Source organism: Somniosus microcephalus, chromosome 4, assembly GCF_052327205.1.
Source record: "Somniosus microcephalus isolate GS21.2 chromosome 4, FLI_Smic_1.0, whole genome shotgun sequence".
Taxonomy (NCBI): Eukaryota; Metazoa; Chordata; class Chondrichthyes; order Squaliformes; family Somniosidae; genus Somniosus; species Somniosus microcephalus.
In genome coordinates this window covers 28,859,636-28,876,458 of record NC_140990.1, presented here as the reverse complement: position 1 = coordinate 28,876,458, position 16,823 = coordinate 28,859,636, and the positions used below count along the sequence as shown (strand labels likewise).

Below are 16,823 nucleotides of genomic sequence, written 5' to 3'. Positions count from 1 at the left end.
ACCACTGGCCCCAACCACTAACCCCAATCCTAACCAATAACCACGAGCCCCAACCACTAACCCCAATCCTAACCAATAACCACGAGCCCCAACCACTAACCCCAATCCTAACTAATAACCACGAGCCCCAACCACTAACCCCAATCCTAGCCAATAACCACTAGCCCCAACCACTAACCCCAATCCTAACCAATAACCATGAGCCCCAACCACTAACCCCAATCTTAACCAATAACCACTGGCCCCAACCACTAACCCCAATCCTAACCAATAACCACTAGCCCCAACCACTAACTCCAATCCTAACCAATAACCACTAGCCCCAACCACTAACCCCAATCCTAACCAATAACCACGAGCCCCAACCACTAACCCCAATCCTAACCAATAACCACTGGCCCCAACCACTAACCCCAATCCTAACCAATAACCACGAGCCCCAACCACTAACCCCAATCCTAACCAATAACCACTAGCCCCAACTACTAACCCCAATCCTAACCAATAACCACCAGCTTCAACCACTAACCCCAAGCCTACACCCTAACCCCAGCCCCTGACCAAGGATTATTGACAGGGATCAATGGAGGAGCTAAAGACCTGATAAAGGAAGTATTTGAAACAATTATCTCGATTAAAAAAATAGTGCAAGGTATGTTAGTAACAAGAGATTAAATCAAAGAGACCATCAAAATCAGCAATAACAATTACAAAGATCAGAACATTTCTAAGGCTGTCACATGCAGTATGTGTGGAGTTTTTTTAAAAATCGGATCCAAGAGATGTTAAATGATACAGAAAATAACAGATTTCAAATCTTATGCAAGGTAGTTCTGTAAAGGGGTGGTTCAAAGGAATTTCAGATGAGTGTAAAGTGAGACACGACAGTTCAGTCTATGACACCCACAAACCGTGTACACAAATGGAACAAGTTTGGGGTTTGATGTGGTAGAAGGTGAACTAGATGAGAACTGAAATAATCCAGAGTAAGAAAAGGCCCAAAAATGGAACAGTCAGTAACAGAACATCAATTAGTCTCCTCTTATCATGGAGAAATCAAATATTAGACACACTGTGTGTTTGAAACAAAGCTGATTTATTTAATATTTGTCCAGAATATTAATCTCAAGCCCAATTATTCTAGTTATTAACATCAGCAGAAACAAAGCCCAATTGTCAGAGTGAACATGGTTCAGTCCTGGATGTGATTAACAGCAGCAATAACAGCAGAATCCAACCTCTGCAATCACTGGTGAACGCGCTGGTGTCTCAGCAGAGTGCATGACTGAGTGAATCCCTTCCTACACACGGAGGAGGTGAATGGTCTCTCCCCAGTGTGAGTGCGTTGGTGGGTCAGCAGGTCGCTTGTGTTTTTAAAGCTCTTCTCAGTCAGAACATCTAAATGGTCTCTTAAAAGTGCGAACAAGTTGGTGAGTCAGAAGATGGGATGACTGAGTGAATCCCTTCCCACACACAGAGCAGGTGAAGAAGAGACACACAGGCTACTAGAATCACCAGCGCCATGGAAAGGACATTAAAGAGTCGCTGTCAGCCCAGTAGATGGCGGCTGAAGATTGTCGGGCAGGAGTGCGGGAAGGGCGGGTCGAAGCGAGAGCGGACCCTATTATGATGGCGCCGATGAAGATGGCTGCCGTCCTTGCGGGCTCCGTGCGTACCAGGCAGCTAAGTGTCCTTTGCTGCTTGGTGCGCTCGGCTCGTTAAGAAAAAAGCAGATCACTGACTGGATTTCACTTGTTGTATTTGGTTATGTGACAAATAAAATTGAAATTGAAAATTGAACAGCCTCTCCCCAGTGTGAACTCGCTGGTGTATCTGGAGATGGTATAACTGAGTGAATCCCTTCCCACATTCAATACACGTGAACAGTCTCTTGCCAGTATGAACTCTCTGGTGTATCTGGAGCTTGGATAACTCTGCGAATCCCTTCCCACACACGGAGCAGGAGAACGGTTTCTCCCCAGTGTGAACTCGCTGGTGTCCATGGAGGCTGGATGACTGAGTGAATCCCTTCCCACATTCAATACACGTGAACGGCCTCTCCCCAGTGTGAACTCGCTGGTGTATCTGGAGCTTGGATAACTCTGCGAATCCCTTCCCACACACGGAGCAGGTGAACGGCCTCTCCCCGGTGTGAGTGCGCCGATGAGTTTCCAGCTTGGATGGATAATTGAATCTCTTCCCACAGTCCCCACATTTCCACCGTTTCTCCGTGGTGCGGGTGTCCTTGTGTCTCTCCAGGTTGGATGATCGGTTGAAGACTCGTCCACACACAGATCATGTGTACGATTTCTCCCCGCTGTGAATAGAGCGATGTTTTTTCAGGTTGTGTAACTGGTTAAAGCTTTTTCCACAGTCAGTGCTCTGGAACACTCTCACTCGGGTGTGGGTGTCTCGGTGCTTTTCCAGTCACACTGATGTTTGATATCTTTTCCCACAGACAGAACAGACAAACATTCCTCCTTCCACATTCAAAGGCCGATGATAATCAGGTCCTGATGAATGGAGTGACTGTCAGATCTTGACGTGATGTTTGGTTTGAGTTTCCCATCTGTAAATCCTCCCCTTCTAATACCCGGTAAAAGGAGTTTACAAAAGCCATCACTGTAAGTACAGGCTAGAAATTCAGAACAGACAATTCTAGTTTCTGTGGAACATTCTTTCCTCTCTTGTTCCCCCAGAGCTGTAAATCCCTGTCCCACACACTCTCCCTCCTCCCTGTGCTGAAACCCAAACCCATCGCACCATCTCCAACATTTCATTCCTCCACTCCCAGTTTCCCCCCTCCCTCTGCTCTGGTTGGGTTCAGTTCTCCACCCGCTGTGTGCAGAGTGAGGATAAAATCAATGAGTCAATGATTGTCTCTCCTGGTCACTGGGACCCTGAAGCCCCGTCCACTCTCTGTTCCTGTACCAAGATGGCTGCGCATGCACCGTGCTGCAGGTGGAACTGGTCCGTCTTCGCTCCACCAAGATAGCGGCGCGTAAATGATGAACGGTTTTGATCGAGCAAGTAGGGAGAAACTTTTCACTCTGGCAAGTGGGTCGGTAACCAAAGTTCACAGATTTAAAATAGTTGCTAAAAGAACTAGAGGGAAATGAGGGAAATTGTTTTCACACAGAGGGTTGTTAAGATCTGGAACACACCATCTGAAAGGATGCTGGAATCAGGTTCCACAGGAACTTTCAAACGGTAATTGGACATGTACTTGAAGAGGACTAGTTTGCAGAGTTCTGGGGATAAAGCTGGGGCTTGGGACTAAATTGGACAGCTCTTTCAAAGAGCCGGCACAGACACGATGTGCCGAATCACCTCCTTCTGTGCTGTTAGATTCTATGATCAGTGTGAAGACGCTGGTGTCTCTTAAGGTTCTTCGAGCTTTTAAAACTCTTCCCACAGTCAGAACATTTAAAGGGTCTCTCATCAGTGTGAACAAGCTGGTGTGACAAGAGGGTGGCTGACTGAGTGAATCCCTTCCCACACACGGAGCTGGTGAATGGCCTCTCACCAGTGTGGAGGAGCTGGTGTCTCTTCAGCTCCCCGGAGCTTTTAAAGCTCTTTCCACAGTCAGAACATTTAAAGGGTCTCTCGTCAGTGTGAACTCGCTGATGTGTGAGCAGGTTGGAGGGCTGAGCGAATGCCTTCCCACACACGGAGTAGGTGAGTGGTCTCTCCCCAGTGTGTAGGTTTTGGTGTCTCTTCAGCTGCCCGGAGCTTTTAAAGCTCTTTCCATAGTCAGAACATTTAAAGGGTCTCTCGGCAGTGTGAACTCGCTGATGTGCGAGCAGGTTGGATGATTCAGTGAATCCCTTCCCACACACGAAGCAGACAAACGGCCTCGCCCCAGTGTGAATTCGCTAGTGTCTCTTCAGCTCCCAGGAGCTTTTAAAGCTCTTCCCACAGTCAGAACATTTAAAGGGGTTCTCTCCAGTGTGAACAAGCTGATGTGCCAGCAGATGGGATGATTCAGTGAATCCCTTCCCACACACGAAGCAGATGAACGGCCTCTCCCCAGTGGGAACTCGCTAGTGTCTCTTCAGCTCCCAGGAGCTTTAAAAGCTCTTCCCACAGTCAGAACATTTAAAGGATCTCTCATCAGTGTGAACTCGCTGGTGATGCTTCAGATACTGGGGGCTTTTAAAGCTCTTCCCACAGTCAGAACACTGAAATGGTCTTTCCCCAGTGTGAACAAGCTGGTGTCCCTTCAGTTCCCTGGGGCTTTTAAAGCTCTTCCCACAGTCAGGACACTTAAATGGTCTCTCATCACTGTGAACTCGCTGGTGTCCCTTCAGATCCCCAGAGCTTTTAAAGCTCTTCCCACAGTCAGAACACTGAAATGGTCTCTCATCAGTGTGAACCAGCTGGTGTCCCTTCAGTTACCCGGAGCTTTTAAAGCTCTTCCCACAGTCAGGACACTGAAATGGTCTCTCATCAGTGTGAACAAGCTGGTGTCCCTTCAGTCCCCTAGCGCTTTTAAAGCTCTTCCCACAGTCAGAACATTGAAATGGTCTCTCATCAGTGTGAACAAGCTGGTGTCACTTCAGTTCCCTGGGGATTTTAAAGCTCTTCCCACAGTCAGAACATTGAAATGGTCTCTCATCAGTGTGAACAAGCTGGTGTTGCTTCAGTTCCCCGGAGTTTTTAAAGCTCTTCCCACAGTCAGAACACTGAAATGGTCTCTCCTCAGTGTGAACTCGCTGGTGTTGCTTCAGTTCCCCGGGGCTTTTAAAGTTCTTCCCACAGTTAGGACACTGAAATGGTCTCTCATCAGTGTGAACAAGCTGGTGTTTCTTCAGTTCCCCGGGGCTTTTAAAGCTCTTCCCACAGTCAGAACACTGAAATGCTCTCTCATCAGTGTGAACAAGCTGGTGTCCCTTCAGATGCCCGAGGCTTTTAAAGCTCCTCCCGCAGTCAGGACACCGAAATGGTCTCTCATCAGTGTGAACAAGCTGGTGTCCCTGCAGTTCCCTGGGGCTTTTAAAGCTCTTCCAACAGTCAGGACACTGAAATGGTCTCTCCTCAGTGTGAACTCGCTGGTGTTCCTTCAGTTCCCCGGGGCTTTTAAATGCTCTTCCCACAGTCAGAACATTGAAATGCTCTCTCATCAGTGTGAACAAGCTGGTGTCGCTTCAGTTCCCTGGAGCTTTTAAAGCTCTTCCCACAGTCAGAACACTGAAATGGTCTCTCATCAGTGTGAACAAGCTGGTGTCCCTTCAGTTCCCCGGGGCTTTTAAAGCTCTTCCCACAGCCAGAACACTGAAATGGTCTCTCCCCAGTGTGAACAAGCTGGTGTCCCTTCAGTTCCCCGGGGCTTTTAAAGCTCTTCCCACAGTCAGGAGACTGAAATGGTCTCTCATCAGTGTGAACAAGCTGGTGTCCCTTCAGATGCCCGAGGCTTTTAAAGCTCTTCCCGCAGTCAGGGCACCGAAATGGTCTCTCATCAGTGTGAACAAGCTGGTGTCCCTGCAGTTCCCTAGGGCTTTTAAAGCTCTTCCAACAGTCAGGACACTGAAATGGTCTCTCCTCAGTGTGAACTCGCTGGTGTTGCTTCAGATCCCCAGGGCTTTTAAAGTTCTTCCCACAGTCAGAACATTGAAATGCTCTCTCATCAGTGTGAACAAGCTGGTGTCGCTTCAGTTCCCTGGAACTTTAAAAGCTCTTCCCACAGTCAGAACACTGAAATGGTCTCTCATCAGTGTGAACAAGCTGGTGTCCCTTCAGTTCCCCGGGGCTTTTAAAGCTCTTCCCACAGTCAGAACACTGAAATGGTCTCTCCCCAGTTTGAACAAGCTGGTGTCCCTTCAGTTCCCCGTGGCTTTTAAAGCTATTCCCACAGTCAGGACACTGAAATGGTCTCTCATCAGTGTGAACAAGCTGGTGTCCCTTCAGTCCCCTAGCGCTTTTAAAGCTCTTCCCACAGTCAGAACATTGAAATGGTCTCTCATCAGTGTGAACAAGCTGGTGTCACTTCAGTTCCCTGGGGCTTTTAAAGCTCTTCCCACAGTCAGAACATTGAAATGGTCTCTCATCAGTGTGAACAAGCTGGTGTCGCTTCAGTTCCCTGGAGTTTTTAAAGCTCTTCCCACAGTCAGAACACTGAAATGGTCTCTCCTCAGTGTGAACTCGCTGGTGTTGCTTCAGTTCCCCGGGGCTTTTAAAGTTCTTCCCACAGTTAGGACACTGAAATGGTCTCTCATCAGTGTGAACAAGCTGGTGTTTCTTCAGTTCCCCGGGGCTTTTAAAGCTCTTCCCACAGTCAGAACATTGAAATGCTCTCTCATCAGTGTGAACAAGCTGGTGTCGCTTCAGTTCCCTGGAGCTTTTAAAGCTCTTCCCACAGTCAGAACATTGAAATGGTCTCTCATCAGTGTGAACAAGCTGGTGTCCCTTCAGATGCCCGAGGCTTTTAAAGCTCCTCCCGCAGTCAGGACACCGAAATGGTCTCTCATCAGTGTGAACAAGCTGGTGTCCCTGCAGTTCCCCGGGGCTTTTAAAGCTCTTCCAACAGTCAGGACACTGAAATGGTCTCTCCTCAGTGTGAACTCGCTGGTGTTGCTTCAGATCCCCGGGGCTTTTAAAGTTCTTCCCACAGTTAGGACACTGAAATGGTCTCTCATCAGTGTGAACAAGCTGGTGTTCCTTCAGTTCCCCGGGGCTTTTAAAGCTCTTCCCACAGTCAGAACATTGAAATGCTCTCTCATCAGTGTGAACAAGCTGGTGTCGCTTCAGTTCCCTGGAGCTTTTAAAGCTCTTCCCACAGTCAGAACACTGAAATGGTCTCTCATCAGTGTGAACAAGCTGGTGTCCCTTCAGTTCCCCGGGGCTTTTAAAGCTCTTCCCACAGTCAGAACACTGAAATGGTCTCTCCCCAGTGTGAACAAGCTGGTGTCCCTTCAGTTCCCCGGGGCTTTTAAAGCTCTTCCCACAGTCAGGACACTGAAATGGTCTCTCGTCATTGTGAACAAGCTGGTGTTGCTTCAGTTCCCCGGGGCTTTTAAAGCTCTTCCCACAGTCAGAACAGTGAAATGGTCTCTCATCAGTGTGAGCTCGCTGGTGTTGCTTCAGATACTGGGGGCTTTTAAAGCTCTTCCCGCAGTCAGGACACTGAAATGGTCTCTCGTCAGTGTGAACTCGCTGGTGTTGCTTCAGATCCCCGGGGCTTTTAAAGTTCTTCCAACAGTCAGAACACTGAAATGGTCTCTCCCCAGTGTGAACTCGCTGGTGTGTTTGCAGGTGGGATGAACAAACAAATCCCTTTCCACACATGGAGCAGGTGAATGGACTGTCCCTGGTGTGACTGCGCTGTTGAACTTCTATTGCAGATGGGGAACTGAATGGCTTCCCACCGTCCCCACCTTTACCCGGTTTCTCCCCGGTGTGACGGTGCATGTGTCTTGCCAGGTCAGGCGATCGGCTGAATCCGCGTCCACACACCGAACACGTGTGTGGTTTGTCATCGCTGCGATCGCTGCTTTCTCCTTCCATGTGCAAAGGCCGATGATATTCAGGTCCGGATGAATCGAGCGACTCTGTCAGATCTTGACGTGATGGTCTGAGCTTCCCGCCTGTAACTGCTCCACTTCTATAACCCTGTAAATTGAGATCAGAAAAGGATCAGAGACAAACTGTTGTTTAATTTTCCCCTTTTTGACCCTAGGGGCAGTGAAGCTGATTTTCAGGCTCCAGTTGCTGCACAGGTTGGTTGAAAGGATCAGCAGTAATGGTGGCTGCAATACCCACAAGCCCCGGCGCTCCAGAAAGCGCTCTGTTGACGCTGAGTCCTGCGCATGTGTTCATGGCCCCCGCGCTCTCCCTCCTGCTCCACAATCGCCCATCCCGATCGGTCCGCAACGCGCATGCTCAGCGCACAAAACTCCGCGGTTGGAACATCGGGTGCACATGTGAAGCCGCAACATCTGGTACACGTGCGCGGCTCAGGTGGGGGGCGAGTCGGTGTTTCACCTCAGCCATCAGGGAGGTGCGCATGCGCAGGACGACCCAACATTCTTCCTGTCAGCAATCACTCCCTCGTTTCTTTAATAAAAACAGAAAATGTTGGAAATACTCAGCAGGTCAGGCAGCATCTGTGGAGAGTGAAACAGAGTTAATGTTTCAGGTCGATGACCTTTCGTCAGAACTGCTTGTTCTTTAGTGTCAGCCAGTGGCTCAGTTGGTAGCACTCTCGCCTCTGAGGCATATAGTTGTGCGTTCAAGTCCCACTCCAGAGACTTGAACACCAAAATCTAGGCTGACACTCCAGTGCAGTGCTGAGGGAGTGCTGCAGTGTCGGAGGTGCCGTCTTTCGGATGAGACGTTAAACTGAGGCCCTGTCTGCTCTCTCAGGTGGATGTAAAAGATCCCATGGCACAATTTCAAGAAAGAAAGACTTGCATTTATACAGTGTTTTCATGAACACCAGATGTCTTGAAGTGCTTTACAGCCAATGAAATACTACAATGAAGTAGTCACTGTTGTAATGTGGGAAAGAGCAGGGCAGTTATCACCAGTCTCCTAGCCAATGTTTATCTCTCAATCAACATAAAAAGATAGATTATCTGGTCATTATAACATTGCTGTTTGTGGGAGCTTGCTGTGCGCTAATTGACTGCCGTGTTTCTTACATTACAACAGTGACTACACTTCAAAAGTACTTCATTGGCTGTAAAGCGCTTTGGGTCGTCCAGTGGTGGTGAAAGGCGCTATATAAATGCAAGTCTTTCTTTCTTCACTGGTCTCACTAGCGACCTCTTCTGACTGTTGGTTGATTGACATTACAAGAGGATTTGAGTACAGGACTAAAGAAGTCTTACTCCAATTATACAGGGCCTTGGTGAGACCACACCTGGAGTACTGTGTACAATTTTGGTCTCCTTACCTAAGGAAGGATATACTTGCCACAGAGGGAGTGCAACGAAGGTTGACGAGATTGATTCCTGGGATGGCGGGACTGTCGTATGAGAAGAGATTGAGTAAACTAGGCCTGTATTCTCTTGAATTCAGAAGAATGAGAGGGGATCTCATTGAAGCATACAAAATGATTACAGGGCTTGATAGGGTGGGTGCTGGGAGAATGTTTCCCTTGGCTGGAGAGTCTAGAACCAGGGGCCACAGCCTCAGGATAAAGGGTTGGCCATTCAGGGCTGAGATGAGAAGACATTTCTTCACAGAGTGTGGTGAATCTTTGGAATTCTCTACCCCAGAGGGCTGTGGAGGCTCAGTCATTGGGTATATTCACACCAGAAGTCGATAGATTTCTGATCAGTAAAGGCATCAAGGGATATGGCGATAGGGCTGGTGAATGGAGTTGAGACAGAAGATCAGCCATGATCTCATTTAATGGCGGAGCAGGCTCGAGGGGCCGAATGGCCCTCTCCTGCTCCTATGTAAAGAACTAGATGTAATATCTCCAAGTTTGCAGACGACACAAAGCTGGGTGGGCGTGTGTGCTGTGAGGAGGTTGCCAAGAAACTCCAGTATGATTTGGACAGGTTGGGTGATTGGGCAGATGCATGGCAGATGCAGTATGAAGTGGATATTATCCACTTTGGTGGCAAAAACAGGAAGGCAGATTATTATCTGAACGGCAATAGATTGGGAGAAGGGGAAGTGCAACGAGACCTGGGTGTCCTTGTGCACCAGTCACTGAAGGTAAGCAAGCAGGTGCAGCAGATGGTTAAGAAGGCAAATGGTCTGTTGGCCTTCGTAGCGAGAAGGTTCGAGTACAGGAACAAGGATGTCTTGCTGCAGTTGTACAGGGCCTTGGTGAGACGACACCTTGAGTATTTTGTGCAGTTTTGGTCGCCTTATCTGAGGGAGGATGTTCTTGCCATGGAGGGAGTGCAGCGAAGATTCACCAGGCTGGTACCAGGGATGGCAGGAATGACGTATGAGGAGAGATTGGGTCGATTGGGCTTATACTCGCTGGAGTTTAAAAGAATGAGAGGGGATCTCATTGAAACTTATAAAATCCTAACAGGACTAGACAGACTAGATGTAGGAAGGATGTTCCCGATGGTCGGGGAGTCCAAACCAGGGCTCACAGTCTAAGGATAAGGGGTAAGCCATTTAAGGCAGAGATGAGGAGGAATTTCTTCACCCAGAGAGTGGTGAACCTGTGGAATTCTCTACCACAGAAGGCAGTTGAGGCCAACTCATTAAATATATTCAAGAAGGAGTTAGATATATTTCTTAAGGCTAAAGGGATCAAGGGATATGGGGAGAAGGCAGGGACAGGGTACTGAGTTTGGATGATCAGCCATGATCTCATTGAATGGCGGAGCAGGCTCGAAGGGCCGAATGGCCTCCTTCTGTGCTGTAACCATTCAATGATTCTATAAAATATTAGAAAGTTTGTTCCACAGAAGCACGGGGTTTATCTGCTTTTATTCATGAATTTAAAAAGTCTCTATTAAAATCTGAGCCAGTGTGTTGTGAGACAAAGAGCCTTGTGTCCAATAAGGGGAATAAAGGCCCACAGCCTCCCCTGGCCCCGGGCCCTGAACAAGGGACTGGAGAAACTCGCTGCCCTGCGGATCAGACAATCAGCCAGCGCTAGTCCTGCCCCTCGGGCTCCCCGATTGGTTGAAGGACCCGCGGCCGGCTCGCTCCTCCAGCCCCGCCCCCTCGCTCCCTATTGGTCGGAAGCTCCCGTCAATCAGGCCGTGGACCCGGGTCACGTGTCCCTCACCGACTTTACAAAGAAAGCCTCGCGCGGTCGCCGGGCGGAGCTGCAGGTCGGCGGGAGCGGGGTCGGGAGATTAATAAACTGCGGGGAGGCCGCGCCGCAGGGTTTATAAATTTGGAGAACGGCCTGAGGCCTGAATGAGATTCAGCGGCCCGGTCTGTGTTCCACCGGACGGCAGCAGTGAGGCTTTTTCTCGGTGATAGGCCCGGGCTACGCGCCGCCATCTTGGTGGAGGGAAGACAGGCCGGTTCCACCTGCAGCACAGCGCATGATCTCATTGAATGGCGGAGCAGGCTCGAGGGGCTGAATGGCCCACTCCTGCTCCCGTCTTCTATGTTTCAATGGTTATCCCTCAATTAAGATAACAAAATGATAGATTATCAGATTGCTGTTTGTGGGAGCTTGCTGTGCGGTAATTGACTGCTGCGTTTCTTACATTACAACAGTGACAACACTTCAAAAGTATTTCATTGGCTGTAAAGCGCTTTGGGACATCCGGTGGTGGTGAAAGGCACTATATAAATGCAAGTCTTTCTTCCTTCACTGGGCTCGCCAACGACCTCTGCTGGCTGACGGCTGATTGACAGCCGAGAGTCCGCACATGCGCAGGCGGGACGGCGGTTTCGGCCGAGTCCGGCACAGCGACCCCTCCCGGTCACCAAGGGTAATAACCGTGCATGCCCAGAGTAGACCAACCCCCTTCCCCCACTCGGAGCTGTGCCTGCGCACACGGATCCTGTCGGACGGAGTCGACGCGGGGCATTCCGGGGAAAGGCCACTGGGACCCTGAAGCCCCGCCCACTCCCTGTGCCAAGATGGCCGCACATGCGCTGTGCTGCAGGTGGAACCGGCCTGTCTTTCCTCCACCAAGATGGCGGCGCGTAGCCCGGGCCTATCACCAAGAAAAAGCCTCACCGCTGCTGTCCGGTGGAACACAGACCGGGCTGCTGAATCTCATTCTGGCCTCAGGCCGTTCTCCAACTTTATAAACCCTGCGGCGCGGCCTCCCCGCAGTTTATTAATCTCCCGACCCCGCTCCCGCCGACCTGCAGCTCCGCCCGGCGACCGCGCGAGGCTTTCTTTGTAAAGTCGGTGAGGGACACGTGACCCGGGTCCACGGCCTGATTGACGGGAGCTTCCGACCAATAGGGAGCGAGGGGGCGGGGCTGGAGGAGCGAGCCGGCCGCGGGTCCTTCAACCAATCGGGGAGCCCGAGGGGCAGGACTAGCGCTGGCTGATTGTCTGATCCGCAGGGCAGCGAGTTTCTCCAGTCCCTTGTTCAGGGCCCGGGGCCAGGGGAGGCTGTGGGCCTTTATTCCCCTTATTGGACACAAGGCTCTTTGTCTCACAACACACTGGCTCAGATTTTAATAGAGACTTTTTAAATTCATGAATAAAAGCAGATAAACCCCGTGCTTCTGTGGAACAAACTTTCTAATATTTTATAAAATCATAGAATGGTTACAGCACAGAAGGAGGCCATTCGGCCCGTCGAGCCTGCTCCGCCATTCAATGAGATCATGGCTGATCATCCAAACTCAGTACCCTGTCCCTGCTTTCTCTCCATATCCCTTGATCCCTTTTGCCTGAAGAAATATATCTAACTCCTTCTTGAATATATTTAATGATACTTATCCAATTCCCTTTTGAAAGCCGTGATTGAATCTGCCTCCACCACCCTTTCAGGCAGTGCATTCCAGATCCTAACCACTCGCTGCGTAAAAATGTTTTTCCTCATGTCGCCTTTGGTTCTTCTGCCAATCACCTTAAATCTGTGTCCTCTGGTTCTCGACCCTTCCGCCAATGGGAACAGTTTCCCTCTATCTACTCTGTTCAGGCCACTCATGATTTTGAACACCTCCATCAAATCTCCTCCCAACCTTCTCTGCTCTAAGGAGAACAACCCCAGCTTCTCCAGTCTATCCACGTAACTGAAGTCCCTCATCCCTTATCCCTGGAACCATTCTTGTAAATCTTTTCTGCACCCTCTCTAAGGCCTTGACATCCTTCATAAAGTGCGGTGCCCAGAATTGGACACAATACTCCAGTTCAGGCCGAACCAGTGTTTTATAAAGGTTCATCATAACTTCCTTGCTTTTGGACTCTGTGCCTCTATTTATAAAGCCCAGGATCCGGTATGCTTTTTTAACCACTTTCTCGACCTGCCCTGCCACCTTCAATGATTTGTGAACACATACCCCCAGGTCTCTCTGTTCATGCACCCACTTTAGGATTGTACCCTTTAGTTTATGTTGCCTCTCCTCGTTCTTCCTACCAAAATGTACCACTTCGCACTTTTCTGCGTTAAATTTTATCTGTCACGTGTCCGCCCATTCCACCAGCCTGTCTCTGTCTTCTTGAAGTCTATCACTATCCTCCTCACTGTTCACTATACTTCCAAGTTTTGTGTCATCTGCATATTTTGAAACTGTGCCCTGTACACCCGCGTCTAAGTCATTAATATATATCAAGTAAAGCAGTGGTCCTAGTACCGACCCCTGGGGAACACCACTGTGTACCTTCCTCCAGTCCGAAAAACAACCATTCACCACTACTCTCTGTTTTCTGTCACTCAGCCAATTTCATATCCATGCTGCCACTGTCCCTTTTATTCCATGGGCTTCAACTTTGCTGGCAAGCCTATTATGTGGCACTTTGTCGAACGCCTTTTGGAAATCCATGTACACCACGTTAACCATATTGCCCTCATCAACCCTCTCTGTTACCTCATCAAAAAACTCAATCAGAATCAGAGTGGCCGGGCCTGGCGGATGTGCGGCCAGGGCCCCGGCACCAGGAAACCCAGGGTGCAGCGCCTCCCCCATCCGAGCCGCCGCTTCCCGGTTTCTTCAGCTGGTTCCACTGAGTCTGACTCGGGAAAAGGACAGGAGCCAGGCTCCCAGAATGGCCCACGGCCCCGGGGAGCATGCGCTCTGTCAGTGGGGAAATCAGCGCGTTGGATAGAGCGGTTTCTGGGGCACGGGGAATTGTGGGTGCTGCGGCCGCCATTAGTCAGCGGCTGTGGGGAAGAGTTTTATTGCAGGCTGATGGAAGGTAGGTCCCTGGCCGCCTGTGTAGGTCTTTTTGTTGCTTCAGTTTGAGCTGGAGTGGAGATGGAGGAGAAGCTGCTGGGTTTAACCCCCAGTACTTCTGAGCCCAGGAGGACCCAACAATTTCCAATGTGGGACTGTGAGAGGTGGATTCTGGGGGAGATTAGGTTGCTAAGCAGACACTGTCCCTACCATGTAAAAGAGTACTGTTTTAGGAACAAGTATTTCTGTAGAGGCTTTTAATCCAGTTTACATCTACAGATTTGCTTTAATTCATTCTCGGGATGTGGGCGCCGCTCGCAAGAGCAGCAAATATGGCCAATCCCCAGTTGCCCGTTGAGAAGGTGGTGGTGAGCCTTCTTGAACTGCTGCAGTCCGCGTGGTGAAGGTAATCCCACAATGTTGTTAGGTAAGGAGTTCGAGGATTTTGACCCAGCAACGATGAATATGTCTAAGTCAAGATGGTGTGTGACTTGGAGAGTAACTTGGAGATGATGGTGCTCCCATGCAACAGCTGCCCTTGTCCTTTTAGGTGGTGAAGGTTGTGGGTTTTGGATGTTCTGTCAAAGTTCTGGTCGAGTTGCAGATGTATAAAGTCCATCTCCTTCGCCCCCCTCCCCCTCCCACCTCTCTCTCTCCTTCCATAGAGGCCAGAGTCGTGTGTAGGCCCAGACCGGGTGGTGGATTCCCTTCCCTGAGGGACATCAGTGAACCAGTTGGATTTTTATGACAATCCGGCAGCTTTCATGGTCACTTTTTTCTAGTGCCGGCCCCACAAATGACCAGATTCATTAAACTCAATTTTACACCCTGCCTTTGTTTTCTTGTGGGTTCTCTCTCACGCTCCCCATTTTAAATTCATTTTACAGGGTATTAGAAGAGGAGGAATTTACAGATAGTAAGCTCAAACCAAACATCACGCCAAGATCTGACAGAGTCACTCGACTCATCGTATCTGAATATCACCGGCCTCTGAACATGGAAGCAAAAAGCACCGTACACGTGTTCTGTGTGTGGACGAGGCTTCAGCCAATCCTTTGGCCTATCGACACACAAGTGCATTCACACTGGAGAGGGGCCGTTCACCTGCTCTGAGTGTGGGAAGGGATTCACTCAGTCATCCAACCTGCTGAATCATCAGCACACTCACACTGATGAGACCTTTTAAATGCCTGGACTGTGGGAAGTGCTATAAAAGTTCCTGGGAACTGACGTACCATCAACGTGTTCACACTGACGAGAGACCGTTCAGGTGCTCTCACTGCGGGACTGGGTTCAGGCAGTCATCTGAACTCACTGTCCACCAGCGGACTCACACTGGGGAGAGGCCGTTCACCTGCTCCATGTGTGGGAAGGGATTCACTCAGTCATCCACCCTGTTGAGACACCAGCGAGTTCACAAGTGACTACAGGGGTTGGATTCTGCTGTTCTTGCTGCTGTTGATCACATCCAGGACTGAATCATGTTCATTCTGACAGTTGGGTTTTGTTTCTACTGATGTTAATAACTCCTGTAACTGGGCTGGAGTTTAATATTCTGGATATATGTCAAATAAACCAGTTTTGTTTTAAACATTGTTGTAGATTTTCTTCTTTCCCACCTGAGTGTTTATCACCTCCTGGCTGGAGCTCAGAAAGGACAATCTGGGGGAGGATCGTACGGCGGGAACAGAACTTCAGCCTGGACACAGTCCTTCAGGGCCACACTGAGAGGGGCAAACGGCACTTTGGTCTTTGTCGTCTCTCTTCACTGACAGCAAAGGCTCCGTGCGGGTTAATCTCGAGGCGTGTGAGAAACGTGTCCCAGCCGCTCTCCGCCATGGTTCAGAGCTCCAAGGCACGGAACAGAAGGCTCCTTTAGGAATGTACCCAGTGCTTTTTTTTTAATGGCCTTATTAACCTGTGTCGCTACTTTTAGTGATTTGTGTATCTGTATCCCGGGATCCCTCTGCTCCTCCAGCCCATTTAGACTCTTAGGAGGAAAAATTTGGTGATGACCCCTTTGGGTCGCTAACGTCGCCGGGGCTAATTTTAGCCCCCTGAAAAAGTTAGCGCCCCGTGCATTAAATTCAGTGGTAGTGCCCCAGGCAGGAGGTGGGGTGCTACTGGAAGCGCTCCCCTCCCTCTTGAGGCGCTACCAGTGAATTTTGCAGTGCTTCGTGTAACAGTGCCACGCCCATCGGCACATAGCACCGTGTCATAGCAGACCTCCCTCCCTGATTAAAGGGGAGGGGCCTAGCACTGCGCACACCGGGGCCCTGCTGGACCACCGGGGAGCGGGGTGTCGGATCAAGAGGAGCGCCGGGCTGAGCGATCGCGGTCGGCACCCCGATGAAGAAAGGAGAAGGGGGCAGGTGCTGGCAGTCAGCCAAAATAAAAAGTTGCCGCCCGACACCTGCCCCTTAAGTGGCACTGCCGTGGCTGCAGGATCGACCCCTGACCCTGTCGGACATATCGTCCGGTGATAGGTCAGGGGTCTCAACCCAAGGTTGCAGCCGGGGCGCTGCGCATGGCGATGACGTCATTGCCGGCGGTGCAGTGCCGCGGGGAGCTACCGGCTACCGCCGCCGCTAACCTCCCACTGAATATCGCAGGAGGCGCAAAGCAACCCAATTTCACCCCCTTGTTGTCCAAGTAGTGTGTGGCCTCCTTATTCTTCCCACCAAAACACACCACCTCACACTGATCTATAGTGACATTCAGTTGCCAATTACACGCCCATTCTGAAATTTATTAATATCTTCTTGCATTTTGTCTTCCTCAGGATTAACTCTACCTCCCAATTTGGTGTCATCGACAAACTTTGAAATTGTTCTTCTGATTCCCGAGTCCAAATTGTTTATGAACAACAGTAATCCCAGCACTGATCCCTGTGGAACACCACTGCCCACCTTTTGCCAGTCTGAGTAGCTACTCCCAACCCCTACTCTCTGTTTCCTGTTTTGTGACCAGCTTGCTATCCATAAACAGTTTGTAAGATCGACAAGATGACCCAGGTCAGGCTGTGTGGAGTGAAGGGCCAGGCAGCAGAATGGATGGAAAGATCGCTACAAAAAACAAATCAGAGGGTT

General features: G+C 49.9%; 1 protein-coding gene across 1 annotated transcript in view; it reads left to right on the top strand.

The window, feature by feature from the left end:
- The window catches only part of LOC147118490 (uncharacterized), a 68,145-nt gene extending 52,987 nt beyond the window's left edge, over positions 1 to 15,158 (top strand). Inside the window, exons 3-4 of the mRNA XM_085984454.1 lie at positions 14,810 to 14,868; positions 14,951 to 15,158. Of these exons, the coding sequence (XP_085840580.1) occupies positions 14,810 to 14,868; positions 14,951 to 15,158 (267 nt within the window). The remainder of the gene's footprint in view (positions 1 to 14,809; positions 14,869 to 14,950) is intronic.
- The last annotated feature ends 1,665 nt before the right edge of the window (positions 15,159 to 16,823 follow it).